Consider the following 15,561-nt stretch of genomic DNA (forward strand, 5'->3'; position numbering starts at 1 on the left):
AGGTCAAATATTTTACCATGACAAATATAATGTCATATTGAAGGTCAAAATACTGCTACAACTACTACTAACACATCGCAGCATCAAGCTGCCTGGGGTCAACACAGCTTCGCAGGCTCCTCTTTCATCCCAATCTGTTCAAAAAATCACCAAGGATCAGCTATAACAAAGAAGGGTAGCTCCTGCGCGCTAAAAAAACCACTCAGCAGATCATGGAAATCTGCCAAAAATGTTGCACTTGGATGTAAACCCCTGCACTTTTCAAGAACGTCAAATTTCAAGGTACTTTTGCACACATCTTGTGCCTACTTTATCGCATGTTTTCCGAAAAATTTGGATGCAATCTTGATAACTGTTTCTTTTTCTTCGTAATATTCCGCTGCAAAAAATTCATAGCTCGACACACATGTAAGGAAATCACCACTTTACTGGTGGTTTCCTTTCGAGAAAAGTAAGGGAAGCGTTGAAGGTTGACTATCTTGTCCCTGCAATTTAAGAGGCATGCCCAGTGGCTACCACGGCTCTTCCTACGAACTCACCCCCTTTCTGCTTACTTTTGTCTCGCCACCTCTATCGCAGCGTGACTGCCTATAAATATTTGATTTCCTAGTTATATTCTTACTACTTGATGGCTAAATAAAGTGTCTAATTTTTTGCTAAAAACTAGTCAGACAGGTTTCATAAGTGATCATCATTTGTCGAGTGATTGTAAAATAAGTTCATAAAAACTTACGAAATCACATTGTCAAACAGTTCGTGGTAACGAACTGTAGTAAGGAGCGACCCGGCTCAATAGTAACCAAAACTCTAAAAAATTGAATTTTGATATGAATAGCTAAATCAAAAGAATTGCATTTTAATGCTGATTTTAAATATATAAAAGTTTTAAATAGTTTTAAATATATGAAATCAAGTTCAGTCTTACCTATCAAAAGTTATGAGCCTGAGAAAATTTGCCTTATTTAGGAACATAGGGGGAAACACCCCCTAAAAGTCGTAGGATCTTAACGAAAATGACACCATCAGATTCAGCGTATCAGAGAACCCTACTGTAGAAGTTTCAAGCTCCTATCTAGAAAAATGTGGAATTTTGTATTTTTTGCCAGAAGACAAATCACGGGTGTGTGTTTATTTGTTTGTTTGTTTTTTTTTTGTTTTTTTTCTTTTCCCCAGGGGTCATCGTATCGACCAAGTGGTCCTAGAATGTCGCAAGAGGGCTCATTCTTACGGAAATGAAAAGTTCTAGTGCCCTTTTTAAGTGACCAAAAAAATTGGAGGGCATCTAGGCCCCCTCCCACGCTCATTTTTTCCCAAAGTCAACCAATCAAAATTTTGAGATAGCCATTTTTTTCAGCATAGTCGAAAACCATAAGAGCTATGTCTTTGGGGATGACTTACTCCCCCAGAATCCCTGGGGGAGGGGCCGCAAGTTACAAATTTTGACCAGTGTTTACATATAGTAATGGTTATTGGGAAGTGTACAGACATTTTCAGGGGGATTTTATTTTGTTTGGGGGTGGGGCTGAGGAGAGGGGGCTATGTTGGAGGATCTTTCCTTGGAGGAATCTGTCATGGGGGAAGAAAAATTCAATGACAAGGGCGCAGGATTCTCTAGCATTACTATAAGAAAACAATGAAAAATAAACATGAAAACGTTTTTTCAAATGAAAGGAAGAAGTAGCATTGAAATTTAAAACGAACAGAGATTATTACGCATATTAGGGGTTCTAAAAATACTTCAGCATAAAGAGCGAGGTATTTAGGAGGAGATAAATACCTTGCTCTTTATGCTAAAGTATTTTTAGTAATTTCAACTATTTATTCTACGGCCTTTCTGATTCAGGGGTCATTCTTAAAGAATTGGGACAAAACTTACGTTTTAGTGTAAGGAACGAGGTATTAACGAGGGTACAAACCCCCTCGTATACATAATAAAAATATAAGGCTATGAAAGTTTGTTACGTAAGTTAATTCTTAAGTTACGTATATTTTTTACTAATAAAAACGTTCGTTAAAAATTAAAAGTTCTAGTTGCCTTTTTAAGTAACCGAAAAATTGGAGGGCAACTTGGCCTCCTTCTCCACCCCTTGTTTCTCAAAATCGTCTGATCAAAACTAAGAGAAAGGCTTTTAGCCAAAAAAAGAATTAATATACAAATTTCATTTTAATAATTTATATGCGGAGAGCCAAAACCAAACATGCATTAATTCAAAAACGTTCAGAAATTAAATAAAATAAAAACTAATTTTTTTAGCTGAAAGTAAGGAGCGACATTAAAACTTAAAACGAACAGAAATTACTCCGTATATGAAATGAGCTGTCCACTCCGCAATCCCTCGCTCTTTACGCTAAAGTTTGACTCTTTGCCACAATTCTACTTTTTAAAACAATTAAAAGCTTTAGCGTAAAGAGCGAGGGATTGCGGAGTGGACAGCTCATTTCATATACGGAGTAATTTCTGTTCGTTTTAAGTTTTAATGTCGCTCCTTACTTTCAGCTAAAAAAATCAGTTTTTTTTATTTAATTTAAAATCCAGAAAGTTTTTTTTATTAATAATTTTACTGTTCAAAAAATCTGTTCAAAAAATCACTCTCTTTACACCCTCCCAAGATGTTCTCATCCCTGATAAATTTTTCCTTACAACATCCTCCCATCAAAAACAAAGCAAAGAATGACATTGACAGTAGTGACGAACAGAAAATATCATGTATCTAAGGGGGGCTGTCAAACCCTTGGCCCAAAACTTCTTATGCTAAAGCTTTTTTTTAACACTTTAGGAACAAACGTTATGGCTGAAGATCAGTGTTTAAAAAATTAAATTTTTAGTAAGTAAGTGGGATTAGTTTGTTTGGAATTACCAGCCGCTTATGAAAGTTACACTCTTAAATGTTAATAGCTAGAATGAGAGGGGTGATGTCAGAAATAACGTTAGCTGTTAGGTCTGCATCTTTCTCTCTATACAACAACCACTTCTGCCACCTCTGGATAGAAACGTCTCTGTATTCAAATCCCAATTTTTTCCCTTTTTGGCAGAAATTCTATCCTCAAATTGCTCAATTTTTCAAACAGTTCGTGGTAACGAACTGTAATAAGGGGTGACCGGCTCAATAGTAACCAAAACTCTAAAAAATTGAATTTTGATATCAATAGCTACATCAAAAGAATCGCATTTTAATACCGATTTTAAATATATAAGTTTCATCAAGTTTAGTCTTGCCCATCAAAAATTACGAGCCTGAGAAAATTTGCCTTAAATAAGAAAATAGAAGAAAACACCCCCTAAAAGTCGTAAGATCTTAACGAAAATGACACCGTCAGATTCAGCGTATAAGAGAACCCTACCGTAGAAGTTTGAAGCTCCTATCTACAAAAATGTGGAATTTTGTATTTTTTGCCAGAAGACAAATCACGGGTGCGGGCTTATTTGTTTGTTTTTTTGTTTTTTTTTTCTTTTTCCCAGGGGACATCGTATCGACCAAGTGGTCCTAAAATGTCGCAAGAGGGCTCATTCTAACGGAAATGAAAAGTTCTAATGCCCTTTTTAAGTGACCAAAAAAATTGGAGGGCATCTAGGCCCCCTCCCACGCTCATTTTTTCCCAAAGTCAACGGATCAAAATTTTGAGATAGCCATTTTGTTCAGCATAGTCGAAAACTATAATAACTATGTCTTTGGGGATGACTTACTCCCCCACAATCCCTGGGGGAGGGGCTGCAAGTTACAAACTTTGACCAGTGTTTACATATAGTAATGGTTATTGGGAAGTGTACAGGCGTTTTTAGGGAGATTTTATTTTGTTTGGGAGTGGGTCTGAGGAGAGGGGCTATGTTGGAGGATCTTTACTTGGAGGAATCTTTCATGGGGAAGAAAAATTCAATGAAAAGGGCGCAGGATTTTCTAGCATTACTATAAGAAAACAATGAAAAATAAACATGAAAACTTTTTTCAAATCAAAGGAAGGAGTACCATTGAAACTTAAAACGAACGGATATTATTACGAAAATGAGGGGTTCTAATAATACTTTAGCATAAAGAGCGAGGTATTTAAGAGGAGATAAATACCTCGCTCTTTATGCTAAAGTATTTTTAGTAATTCCAACTATTTGTTCTACGGCCTTTCTGATTCAGGGGTCATTCTTAAAGAATTGGGACAAGACTTACGATTTAGTGTAAAGAGCGAGGTATTAACGAGGGTAGAAAACCCCTCGTATACATAATAAAAATATAAGGTTATGAAAGTTTGTTGCGTAAGTTAATTCTTAAGTTACGTATATTTTTTACTAATAAAAACGTTCGTTAAAAATTATAAGTTCTAGTTGCCTTTTTAAGTAACCGAAAAATTGGAGGGCAACTAGGCCTCCTTCTCCACCCCTTATTTCTCAAAATCATCTGATCAAAACTAAGAGAAAGCCATTTAGCCAAAAAAGAATTAATATACAAATTTCATTTTAATAATTTATGTGCGGAGAGCCAAAACCAAACATGCATTCAAAAACGTTCAGAAATTAAATAAAAAAAAAAACTAATTTTTTTTGCTGAAAGTAAGGAGCGACATTAAAACTTAAAACGAACAGAAATTACTCCGTATATGAAATGGGTTGTCCCCTCCGCAATCCCTCACTCTTTACGCTAAAGTTTGACTCTTTGCCACAATTCTACTTTTTAAAACAATTAAAAGCTTTAGCGTAAAGAGCGAGGGATTGCGGAGGGGACAACCCATTTCATATACGGAGTAATTTCTGTTACATACGGAGTAATGTCGCTCCTTATTTTCAGCTAAATTTTTTTTTTTTCTTATTTAATTTTTTTCAAAATTAAAGCAAGTAGCTTTCAGTAATCTAATCTATTTTTCTTTGAGACAATTTTTGCTATTTTCTTTAAAAGATATATTAAATTGTTTCATATTAAGTTTTAGCCAAGAATGTCTAATTATTTTCCATTATTTAAAGCCCTCTACAAAGAAAGTTCTATTTCAAAACCGTTGTTTCAAATCATTCGTATACAAACCACAGCAATGATATGCTCTAGCAAAATTATATCACCGTCAAATAATATAATCAACAAGTATCTAATGTGGTGACTGTATTTTTTCGTCAAACTTCTTGCGCATCCAAAAATAAGGTCAAATTCCAGGCTAAAGCATGGAACTCCACAAACTAGTTGTCTCGCTGTAGTAGAGCAGTGAAGTCTTCCAAAAGAAATGAGAGAATAGCTATTCTGAAGGAATAAAAGAGACACTACTAGGAAATATAGAAATGACAGGGAATGATTGCTCAGTTTTTTTGAACATAAGTGGAAATGACACTTTTTGGGATTGGAACATTTCATTTTTTCAAAATGGTTATTCAGGCCCTCATTTGTTAATAACTTCTATTTTAGTTACATTAATAATACTTATAGTTATTGTTGGTAATTCGCTAGTGATAATCGCTATTGTCATTGATAAAAGTTTAAAGGGGATACAATACTGGTTCATCGCATCTTTAGCAGTGAGTGACTTGCTATTAGGACTAATGATTATGCCTTTCTCTTTAGTCCATGAACTAATGGGGTGCTGGATTTTTGGAGAGGTTTGGTGTGAGATACATGGGGCAATAGATGTGTTGCTATCCACCGCTTCAATTATGAACCTATGTATGATTAGTCTCGATCGTTACTGGTCCGTCACTAGAGCAATCGAATATCTAAGAAAGAGGACTCGTAATCGAGCAACTATTATGATAACAATTGTGTGGTTATTAAGTGCAATCATATCAATACCTCCTCTTCTTGGTTGGAAGGTGGAACAGAAGGAAAACGAGTGTACCGTAAGTTTATTAATTAATAGTTTATTAATTAATTAATAATTAAAAATAAGTTTATTTAATTAATTGATATATTCAAAACTTGTTGTAAATAATTTTTGTTACCATATGCTAGTGGCGGCGAGACAACATTGCACTAGGAAAACGAGAAGACGCAAGGCAGCGAATAAGGGCAAAAATCTTGTTCATCTCTATTGCAATTCCAGTGGGCTTTCCCAGTAACGCAAAGCTCATTTGAATTACCCTTACCACATGTGCATCTACCTTAATTCTACCCTAAGATGGATGGTAGACTATCTGTCAGCAGGATAATGTTTTTATACAATTCTTAATAGGGATTATGCCAGCTTTGCCTCTGACTGAGAATGTCTGTCTTGGGATTACTCCAATTAGCAATGGCTCTCAAGTCTTTCATCACTTTCACCAAATTGATCTTAATTCAAATTAACAAGGGAAAAACAATGACTTGCTGCGAATTACACCGGTTTCTTCCATGTCCCAAGTTTTGTCTCTTAGACAAGTGGTTGCAAAAAGCAAAGAGTTTAAAAAATTGTTGACCGAAGGATTTTGGTAATTTATTTTCCAAAATTAACAAAAAACAGATACATTAAAACTGGTGTCAAAGGCAACGTTACAACTTCAGAGTCCAAAGATTAAAAATTAATTTTAAATGTATATCTTCATCATCATCACTTAAGGCTATTACAAAAATTGCACGCAAACTAAATCGAAAAGTAGTATTTCAGAAACCCATTATATGTCCTCCAAGACTTTTACGGAGAAAGTCAAATTCTGGATAAGAAGAATGAATGATGTAGACTCAAACACGCTATACGGAAGCTAGATATATCAACCTTTTGACATTTCACATAAAATAGTTCTCCAGCCGTGTAAAAAAAAAATAATAGCCTATTCATTACTAAATAATATGACTAATGATACAACTTGAATTACTTAAGGTTCAACGTATTCCACTCACTTAATTATACCATTAAATATCCACATCAAGTCACATTTCACATCGATAATACATTAAAGGGGTATCAAAAACAATGTTTCACCATTTAACTTTGATGCTATTTTATAAAGAGGCCTTAAACGATGACTCTGATAAAAACATACGGTTTTGTATGTATTTTGAATTTCTTTACTCTGACAGTAAAATCATTACTTTTTAAACTATCATTAAAGTATCTAAGTTATAGTTGATTTTTCAAAAAGAAACATAAGCTTTTTTTGAAGTAGAACATTTTTAACTGCATTTTGTCTTTTATTAAAATTAACTCATTTTCCGAAATTGGATGACCCACCGGAAATCGTTTTCCCCACCCGTGAAAACGTAACAAAAATATTTACTTTATCAAACTACTTTGTATGGAAAAAACTGACAATATTTATTTTTTTTTTTACCACAACCAGTCCCTAATTCCTACTGTGGCTTTTAAAGCAGAAATTCATGGGAAACTGCAATTTACAAAAAAAAAAACACTCCGTTTTATAACGATGCAGCAATTCGAAGTTGTTAATGTGCTGTGATCCCTAAAAACACCCGTAAATCTCATCTGGTAACACTGCTATCAGATGTACACTTACTGACAAATGCCACTAGTGGATAAAGATATAAAGTTAGACACCTTTCTCGCATTTGGAATCATCTCCTAAAAAGCAATGTTCCATACGCAATTTATTTTTTATCAAAATAACTCGCGATTTTAAAAACACCTGGGTTTCCGTTTGTATTCATATTTTAAGGGTGTAATTTAATAGAATTTGCTAATTCCGTTTCAAAAGTGTCCGAAAATACTTGTATTACATCAATAATTACACTTTTAACTAAGTCTTGATTTCTTCATTGTAAAAAATGTCACATATGATTTTTGTCTTCACAAGCTACGAACTTGAGAAAATTAGACTGATTTTCAAAAAATGGGGGATGTTAAAAAGAGGAGATTTTGGGGGTTTTCTTATGAAAGGTCTCTTCTTGAAGACTTTTTGCCAACCAAATCAGAAAAAAATACGCTAAAGTTTTTTACTGTTTTAAGAAGTAGAGTTAAGAGTCAAACTTTGGCGTAAAGAGCGAGGCGTTGAGGAGGAAAAGCCCCTTTCATATGCGGAGTAATTTCTGTTCATGTTAAGTTTTAATGTCGCTCCTTACTTTCATTTAAAAAAACTTGTTTTTTTATTTAATATATATGTATATGTATATATTTATCTATTCCCAAATTTTTTTAGTGGCTTATAGTAAAGGATTGAATTATATATATATATATATATATATATATATATATATATATATATATATATATATATATATATATATAATTCAATCCTTTACTATAATCCACTAAAAAAATTTGGGAATAGATATTACAATCCCTAAAGTTATAGGACAGTTGTGTAAAATATGCGCTCTTTCGTCAGGTAGGCTACGGACAACGAGAATCAAACTTACTGAACACACATTCAACAGTAACATAGTTTGTTAACACCTTTCCAGGTAACACACTCGGAAATAATTTCGGTAATTGCCCTGGCTATCGCTGCTTATGATTGTGAATCAGTGTAATAACCGCTGAAAAATTTTCCGTGTTTTTGCATAAGTTAGTTTAATCATATATTACTTTAATCTTGCACACCACATGCGAGGTGCTATTTTTCATTTTCAAAGCAAAGAAAATACATTCTAAACGTCATATAATTTTAGTTGTCTTTTAGTTGTTTTTAGTTGTCTTTAGTCTTAATCAAATATGTTTTAAACTATTTAAGAAAGACTCAAATTATATCATTCAACAAAAGTTTTTTGAGAAAACAGTTAAAGTTTATCCAAAAATCGTGATACGTGTAAATTCACATAATAGATAAACTCCATAAATTACTTTCTAAAAAATATTACAATCAAACAGTTCGTATTAACGATCTGTTGGTACGAAGCGACCCGGCTCAATAGTAACTGGAACTCTAAAAAACAAGTTTGATACCAATAGTTCAATCAAAAGAATTGGCTTATCATGCTGATTTCAAATATATAAGTTTCATTAAGTTTAGTTTTACCCATTAACGGCTACGAGCCATAGAAAATTTGAATGATTTTCGAAAAAAGGGGGTAAACCCCCTAAAATTCATAGAATATTAATAAAAATCACGTTATCAGATTCAACGTATCAGAAAACTCACTGTAGAGGTTTCAAGCTCCTTTCTGCAAAAATGTGGAATTTTGTAATTTTTTACCAGAAGAAAAATCACGGAAGTGTGTTTATTTGTTTTTTGTTGTTTTTTTTTTTTGCTTTACCCAAGGTAATCGTATTGACCCAGTGGCCCTAGAATATCTTTAGAGGGCTCTTTCGAACAGAACTTGGCAGTTCTAGTGGTCAATTCAAATGAAAAAAAAATTGGAGGGCAACTGGGACCCTCGCGCGCCTCTTTTCCCCCCAAATCGTCATTTTGTTCATCCCCAAAATGTCATTTTGTTCATCATAGTTGAAAGGCTTACTAACTACGCCCTTGGATATAACATGACCCCCACGGCCCCAGGGGAAAAGTCTTTAGGTTATAAAATTTGCCCATTGTTTACGTATTGTATTTGTTATTGGGAAGCATGCATACTTTTCTCGAGTGGGGCGGGCAAATTTTCTACAGGGGGTTTTCCACGGGGGAATTTTCCATAGGGAGAGAGGGTTACAGGGGTTGAACTTGTCAGGGGAAATTACACAGTGGTAATTTGCAAAATTTCTTGTACAAAATACTTTTTATATGTCTTGCTTTCTCTATTCCGTCTCAATTTTACGCGTGGAGTTGTTAAAAGTAACTGTTCTTGGTAAATTTTCACTGGGATTAAATTGTTTAAGGGATATTTCCGTGGGAGTGTTTTTCTCCGTGGAGGTGGGGCTAGAATTCTTGGGAATATTTAAAAGCGGTCAGAAATTAAATTAAAAAAAAAAATTTCCAACGGAGAATAAGGAGCAACATTAAACCTTGAAACGAACAAAATTACTATGGATATGAAGGGAGTTGTCTCCTCCTCGACACCTTGTTCTTTACGCTAAAGTTTGAATTATGTCCCAATTCTTTAAGAACAGCTCCTGAAACACAAGGATCGTTTAATTAGAACAATAAGAAGCTTTTTAAAAGTAATAAAAACTTCAGCGCAAAGAGTTATGTATTGAGGAGGAGGCAACCCTTTTCAGAATGCGCAAAAATTTCATTTTTTCCTAAGTTTGTTGCTCCATACTTTCAGGCGAAAAAACTGTTTTTTTTTTTTTTATTTAAATCAACTATTCCTTAGAGTTGCTTCTTCAACACGAAAGAAACTCGAATTGGAACAAAAATTTCCCACGAGCCTTCACACAAAGGGAACTACAGGAATTGTTGCATTGCGTAACTAAAATTTGAAATTGTTAGAAACTGGGAGACATCATGGGACCAAACAGGTTGCAAATTTTAAATTATGATACTTTTGGATTTCGAATATTTTTGATATTACGATGAACACTGATAATTGTATAACATTGATAATCGTAACAAAGCTGATACTTGATAAGAGGTCTCAAGTTTATACTAACACAGTTGCTTTAATTCAAAGGACATTAGTTTACTTACGAGACCTTAAAATTTAGACAGTCTATCAATATATGACACACTAGCTCATATTCAAATCCACGATTTTATGACTAAGACCCTATCCTTTTCATGTAAATCGTTAGGGTCCATACTCGATGGCCATCCTTTCAAATACAAAGTGTTCAGAGATGCCCATATTTTTCATGGAGTAGATGTGGGTGGGGATCAGAAGCAGTAGGTAAATGAAGTTGATTAGTGTCTAGGCTTTAAGAGCACGTCTGTATTTCCAATTAGGTTAGTATTGACTATATCCTAAGGACTTCCACCATCAGTGCAACCTACAAAAGATAATATTTTCCATCTGATGGACTCCCTCCTTCTTTTTTATCCTTTTCTCAAGAAGTTTCCTTGAACCATCCCCAGAAATTGTCTGACGCAATGGAGAAAGGTATATGCAACGGGGTATCATATTTTTTACTTACTGGTCCACCCACACACGGAAAATAACTACAAAAAACATTCCTTATGTAATTTTATAACTTTGTTATGTGATTTATAACTTTTATATGTTAAGACTTTTACATTATAACTCTTTACTTTTTTATAACTATTAATGAAAATAAATGAAAATCATGACGAACCCATTTTATTGAGGGGGGGGTCTTTTGTGGAGTGAGGGCCCTAAGCACAAGTAATAAGTAAGCTATAAATTATGACGTATATTTGATTCTACTTTTGAGACGTATTTGCTGAACTGGCTTCCATGTGTGGAAGTCAAATTTCTTGAAGCACCTGCCCTATCTTAATATGGTAGTGTATTTTGTTTTTGGAAGAGTTAAGTAATATTTTTCATTGCTGAAAATATTTTAGGCTTAAATTAATGAGCCCCTGACAATATATTTGCAAATACAAAGATAGTGTTTATTTGTTGCCCCGGTCTTTCATATTATAAATTTAAAAAACACTTTTACCCTTTTCGCTAAAGTTCGAATTTCATATTTTGGCCAATATTTTGGAAGCCATCATCAACTGAAAAAAAAGAAATACCAAAGGAGAGCACAATTGCCAGCGAGATCCAATATGGTGAAGAGCTACTTTACTAAATTAGATCTTGTTTAAAAATGACTTTCCCTTTCGTTTTTTTAAGTGTCTGCTATGTTTTCTTTATACGTTTTGTTTTGCCTGTTTTTTTTGTTGTTGTTTTTTTTTCATTGTTTAGGACTTTCGGATATGGAGCTGAATTTTCTGACTTTATTTAATTTTAAAAGTTTTTTTTTAAAACTGTCTTATTGAAAGATTTTACAGGCTTTCAATATATTTACACCAAATAAAACTTCATTAGTATACATTACTTCACAAATGACCCTTCATTTTCACCAAAGTACTTCTGTAGTTCCTGATCCAGGTGCTCCATTCAAGGAAAAATTAACCGAAGGACTTGAACAAGAAGCGAAAAGTACCTCTTTATTTATTTTTAACTTCTTAAATACTATGTTAATTTGTAAGCTATAAATTACTTATTGTATTTAGATTATTAACTTTTTTTTGTAGAGTCTAACACATCCAAGTTCAACAAAACACTTTATCATGCAAAGTTATTTAAAAGAAAACCATGAGTGATTATAAATTCAGTTTTCAAGAATACCCAACACAGGCAAATGAACAAGCAGAGCTATTTTTATATCAGTTATCTTAACCTTCATATTTTTTTATTTTGATTATAACATTTTTATCACAGTTGTTACAAGAAACGTTCAACGAAACACTCTGGAATGCCAACTTATTAAAAAAAAAATATTGATTTTCATAAATTCAAATTTATCAAGAAATTTGTTTTTTATTCCAATATTTTAGTCTTTTAAATAAAAGCGAAAGGTAAACTACAATTAACACGTGGTGTAACTGTGTGAAATAAAAGAACTGGAGTTCATTCTAAAAAAGAACTTTAAAAAGACTTTTCCTTGAATTTTTAATGTTTAATCTTGTTTAATTAATAAAAAGGAAATAAACAAACATAGAATATATTTCTTTTTGACAGAAAAGATTCTTAACTAGCATGAAGTAAGGCTCTAGCTTCACTGATCGACACACCCGCATGCTTCCTCAATAAGAACCGTTCTTTAACCTTAGCGATAAGGCTCCTGCTCTCCTTCCTCTCCAGAAGAAAAACTATCTCATCTACTGAAATTAACTTTTGTATTTAATTAGCTAAGTTTATATTCAAAGAAAAAAATTAGCTTAAATTTCATCTAAATTAAATTTTCTTACACTTTTGATCTTTTATTATTTTGAAAGACCCAAAGATGTAACAATCTTTTGAGAATGCAATTTTAGTTGATGCGAAGAATCATAACACGTGTGAATTTACATAATAGCTTATCTTCACAAATCACTTTTCAAATACTGTTAGTACCTCTTAAAAGGTACTCTCTTAACACGAAAGAAACTCGACACCGGATTGAAATTTCCCTCGAGCCTTCATACAAAGGGGCCTACAGGAATTGTTGTGTTGCGTAACTATAATTGAAAACTATTGGTAACTAGGAGATATCACGATTCCTAACAGGTTGCAAATCATTAACCATGATAATTTTGGAAACTATCAATATGTAACATCAGTATCAAGCTTATCAAACAGTTCGTGGTAACGAACTGTAGTAAGGAGCGACCCGGCTCAATAGTAACCAAAACTCTAAAAAATTGAAATTTGATATCAATAGCTACATCAAAAGAATCGCATTTTAATGTTGATTTTAAATATATAAGTTTCATCAAGTTTAGTCTTACCCATCAAAAGTTACGAGCCTGAGAAAATTTGCCTTATTTATGAAAATAGGGGGAAACATCCCCTAAAAGTCATAGAATCTTAACGAAAATCACACCATCAGATTCAGCGTAACAGAGAACCCTACTGTAAAAGTTTCAAGCTTCTATCTACAAAAATGTAGAATTTTGTATTTTTTGCCAGAAGACAACTCACGGGTGCGTGTTTATTTGTTGTTTTTTTTCCAGGGGTCATCGTATCGACCAAGTGATCCTAGAATGTCGCAAGAGGGCTCATTCTAACGGAAATGAAAAGTTCTAGTGCCCTTTTTAAGTGACCAAAAAATTGGAGGGCATCTAGGCCCCCTCCCACGCTCATTTTTTTCCCAAAGTCAACGGATCAAAATTTTGAGATAGCCATTTTGTTCAGCATAGTCGAAAACCATAATAACTATGTATTTGGGGATGATTTACTCCCCCACAATCCCTGGGGGAGGGGCTGCAAGTTACAAACTTTGACCGGTGTTTACATATAGTAATGGTTATTGGGAAGTGTACAGACGTTTTCAGGGGGATTTTATTTTGTTTGGGGGGTGGGGCTGAGGGGAGGGGGCTATGTTTGAGGATCTTTCCTTGGAGGAATCTGTCATGGGGGAAGAAAAATTCAAGGAAAAGGGCGCATGATTTTCTAGATTATTATAAGAAAACAATGAAAAATAAACATGAAAACGTTTTTTCAAATGAAAGGAAGGAGTAGCATTGAAACTTAAAACGAACAGAGATTATTACGCATAAGAGGGGTTCTAAAAATACTTTAGCATAAAGAGCGAGGTATTTAGGAGGAGATGAATACCTCGCTCTTTATGCTGAAGTATTTTTAGTAATTTCAACTATTTATTCTACGGCCTTTCTGATTCAGGGGTCATTCTTAAAGAATTGGGACAAAGCTTAAGATTTAGTTTAAAGAGCGAGGTATTAACGAGGATACAAACCCCCTTGTATACATAATAAAAATATAAGATTATGAAAGTTTGTTACGTAAGTTGCTAATTTATAAGTTACGTGTATTTTTTACTAATAAAAACGCTCGTTAAAAATTAAAAGTTCTAGTTGCCTTTTTAAGCAACCGAAAAATTGGAGGGCAACTAGGCCTCCTTCTCCACCCCTTATTTCTCAAAATCGTCTGATTAAAACTAAGAGAAAGCTATTTAGCCAAAAAAAAGAATTAATATACAAATTTCATTTTAATAACTTATGTGCGGAGAGCCAAAACCAAACATGCATTAATTCAAAAACGTTCAGAAATTAAATAAAAAAAACTAATTTTTTTAGCTGAAAGTAGGCTAAGGAGCGACATTAAAACTTAAAACGAACAGAAATTACTCCGTATATAAAATGGGTTGTCCCCTCCGCAATCCCTCGCTCTTTACGCTAAAGTTTGACTCTTTGCCACAATTCTACTTTTTAAAACAATTAAAAGCTTTAGCGTAAAGAGCGAGGGATTGCGGAGGGGACAACCCATTTTATATACGGAGTAATTTCTGCTCGTTTTAAGTTTTAATGTCGCTCCTTACTTTCAGCTAAAAAAATTAGTTTTTTTTATTTAATATTAAACAAGAGCTAAGAGCTTTTATGGCACTTGTGATGAGGCAAGAAGAGCTACGAGCCAAGAGCTCATATGGTATGAGCTATAACAAAATTCTAAGAATCAATACATGGATTTATAAGGAAAATCAGAGGCTTAATGCCGGTCAGGATTCAAAATAAGAGCTCTGAGTCACGATGTCCTTCTAAATATCAAAATTCATTAAGATCCAATCACCCACTCGTAAGTTATAAATACCTAATTTTTTCTAATTTTTCCTCTCCCTTTAGCCCCCCAGACGGTCGAATCTGGGAAAACGACTTTATCAAGTCAATTTGTGCAGCTCCCTGACACGCCTACCAATTTTCATCGTCCTAGCACGTCCAGAAACACCCATTCACATATCAAGGACATTTGCCTATTCTATCCACCAAGCTTCATTCCGATTCCTCCACTCCAAGTGTTTTCCAAGATTCGCCACACCCCATCTCCCCCCTATGTCAAAAGATCTGGTCGAGATTTGAAATAAGAGCTCTGAGACATAAAATTCCTTCTTAATATCAAATTTCATTAAGATCCGATCACCTATTCGTAAGATAAAAATACCCCAATTTTCACATTTTCCAAGAATTCCGGTTTCCCCCTCCAACTCCCCCTAATATCACAGAATCCGGTCAGAATTCAAAGTTAGAGCTTTAAAGCACAAGATCCTTCTAAATATCAAGTTTCATTAAGGTTTGGTCATTCTTTCGTAAGTTACAAATACCTCAATTTTCAAAATTAACCCCCCCCCCAAACTCCACCAAAGAGAGCAGATCCGGTCCGGTTATGCCAGTCACGTATCTTAGACAGG

The 15,561-nt window shown here is 33.9% G+C and overlaps 2 protein-coding genes across 5 annotated transcripts in view; one reads left to right on the top strand and one right to left on the bottom strand.

The window, feature by feature from the left end:
• The window catches only part of LOC136026960 (uncharacterized), a 167,858-nt gene that overhangs the window by 146,119 nt on the left and 6,178 nt on the right, over nt 1-15,561 (bottom strand). The window lies entirely within an intron of this gene.
• LOC136026961 (alpha-2Da adrenergic receptor-like) overlaps nt 1-15,561 on the top strand; it is a 178,778-nt gene that overhangs the window by 7,538 nt on the left and 155,679 nt on the right. The window contains exon 2 of one of the 3 annotated variants that reach the window (XM_065703823.1): nt 5,535-5,806. The exons of 1 other annotated variant lie outside the window; for it this stretch is intronic. In XM_065703823.1, the coding sequence (XP_065559895.1) occupies nt 5,546-5,806 (261 nt within the window). In that variant the 5' untranslated portion in view covers nt 5,535-5,545. Of the gene's footprint in view, nt 1-5,150; nt 5,807-15,561 lie in introns of those variants that run through there. One more of the 3 variants, XM_065703822.1, reaches the window with a different exon arrangement.

The sequence above is a fragment of the Artemia franciscana genome, chromosome 5 (assembly GCF_032884065.1).
Source record: "Artemia franciscana chromosome 5, ASM3288406v1, whole genome shotgun sequence".
NCBI classification, from domain to species: Eukaryota; Metazoa; Arthropoda; class Branchiopoda; order Anostraca; family Artemiidae; genus Artemia; species Artemia franciscana.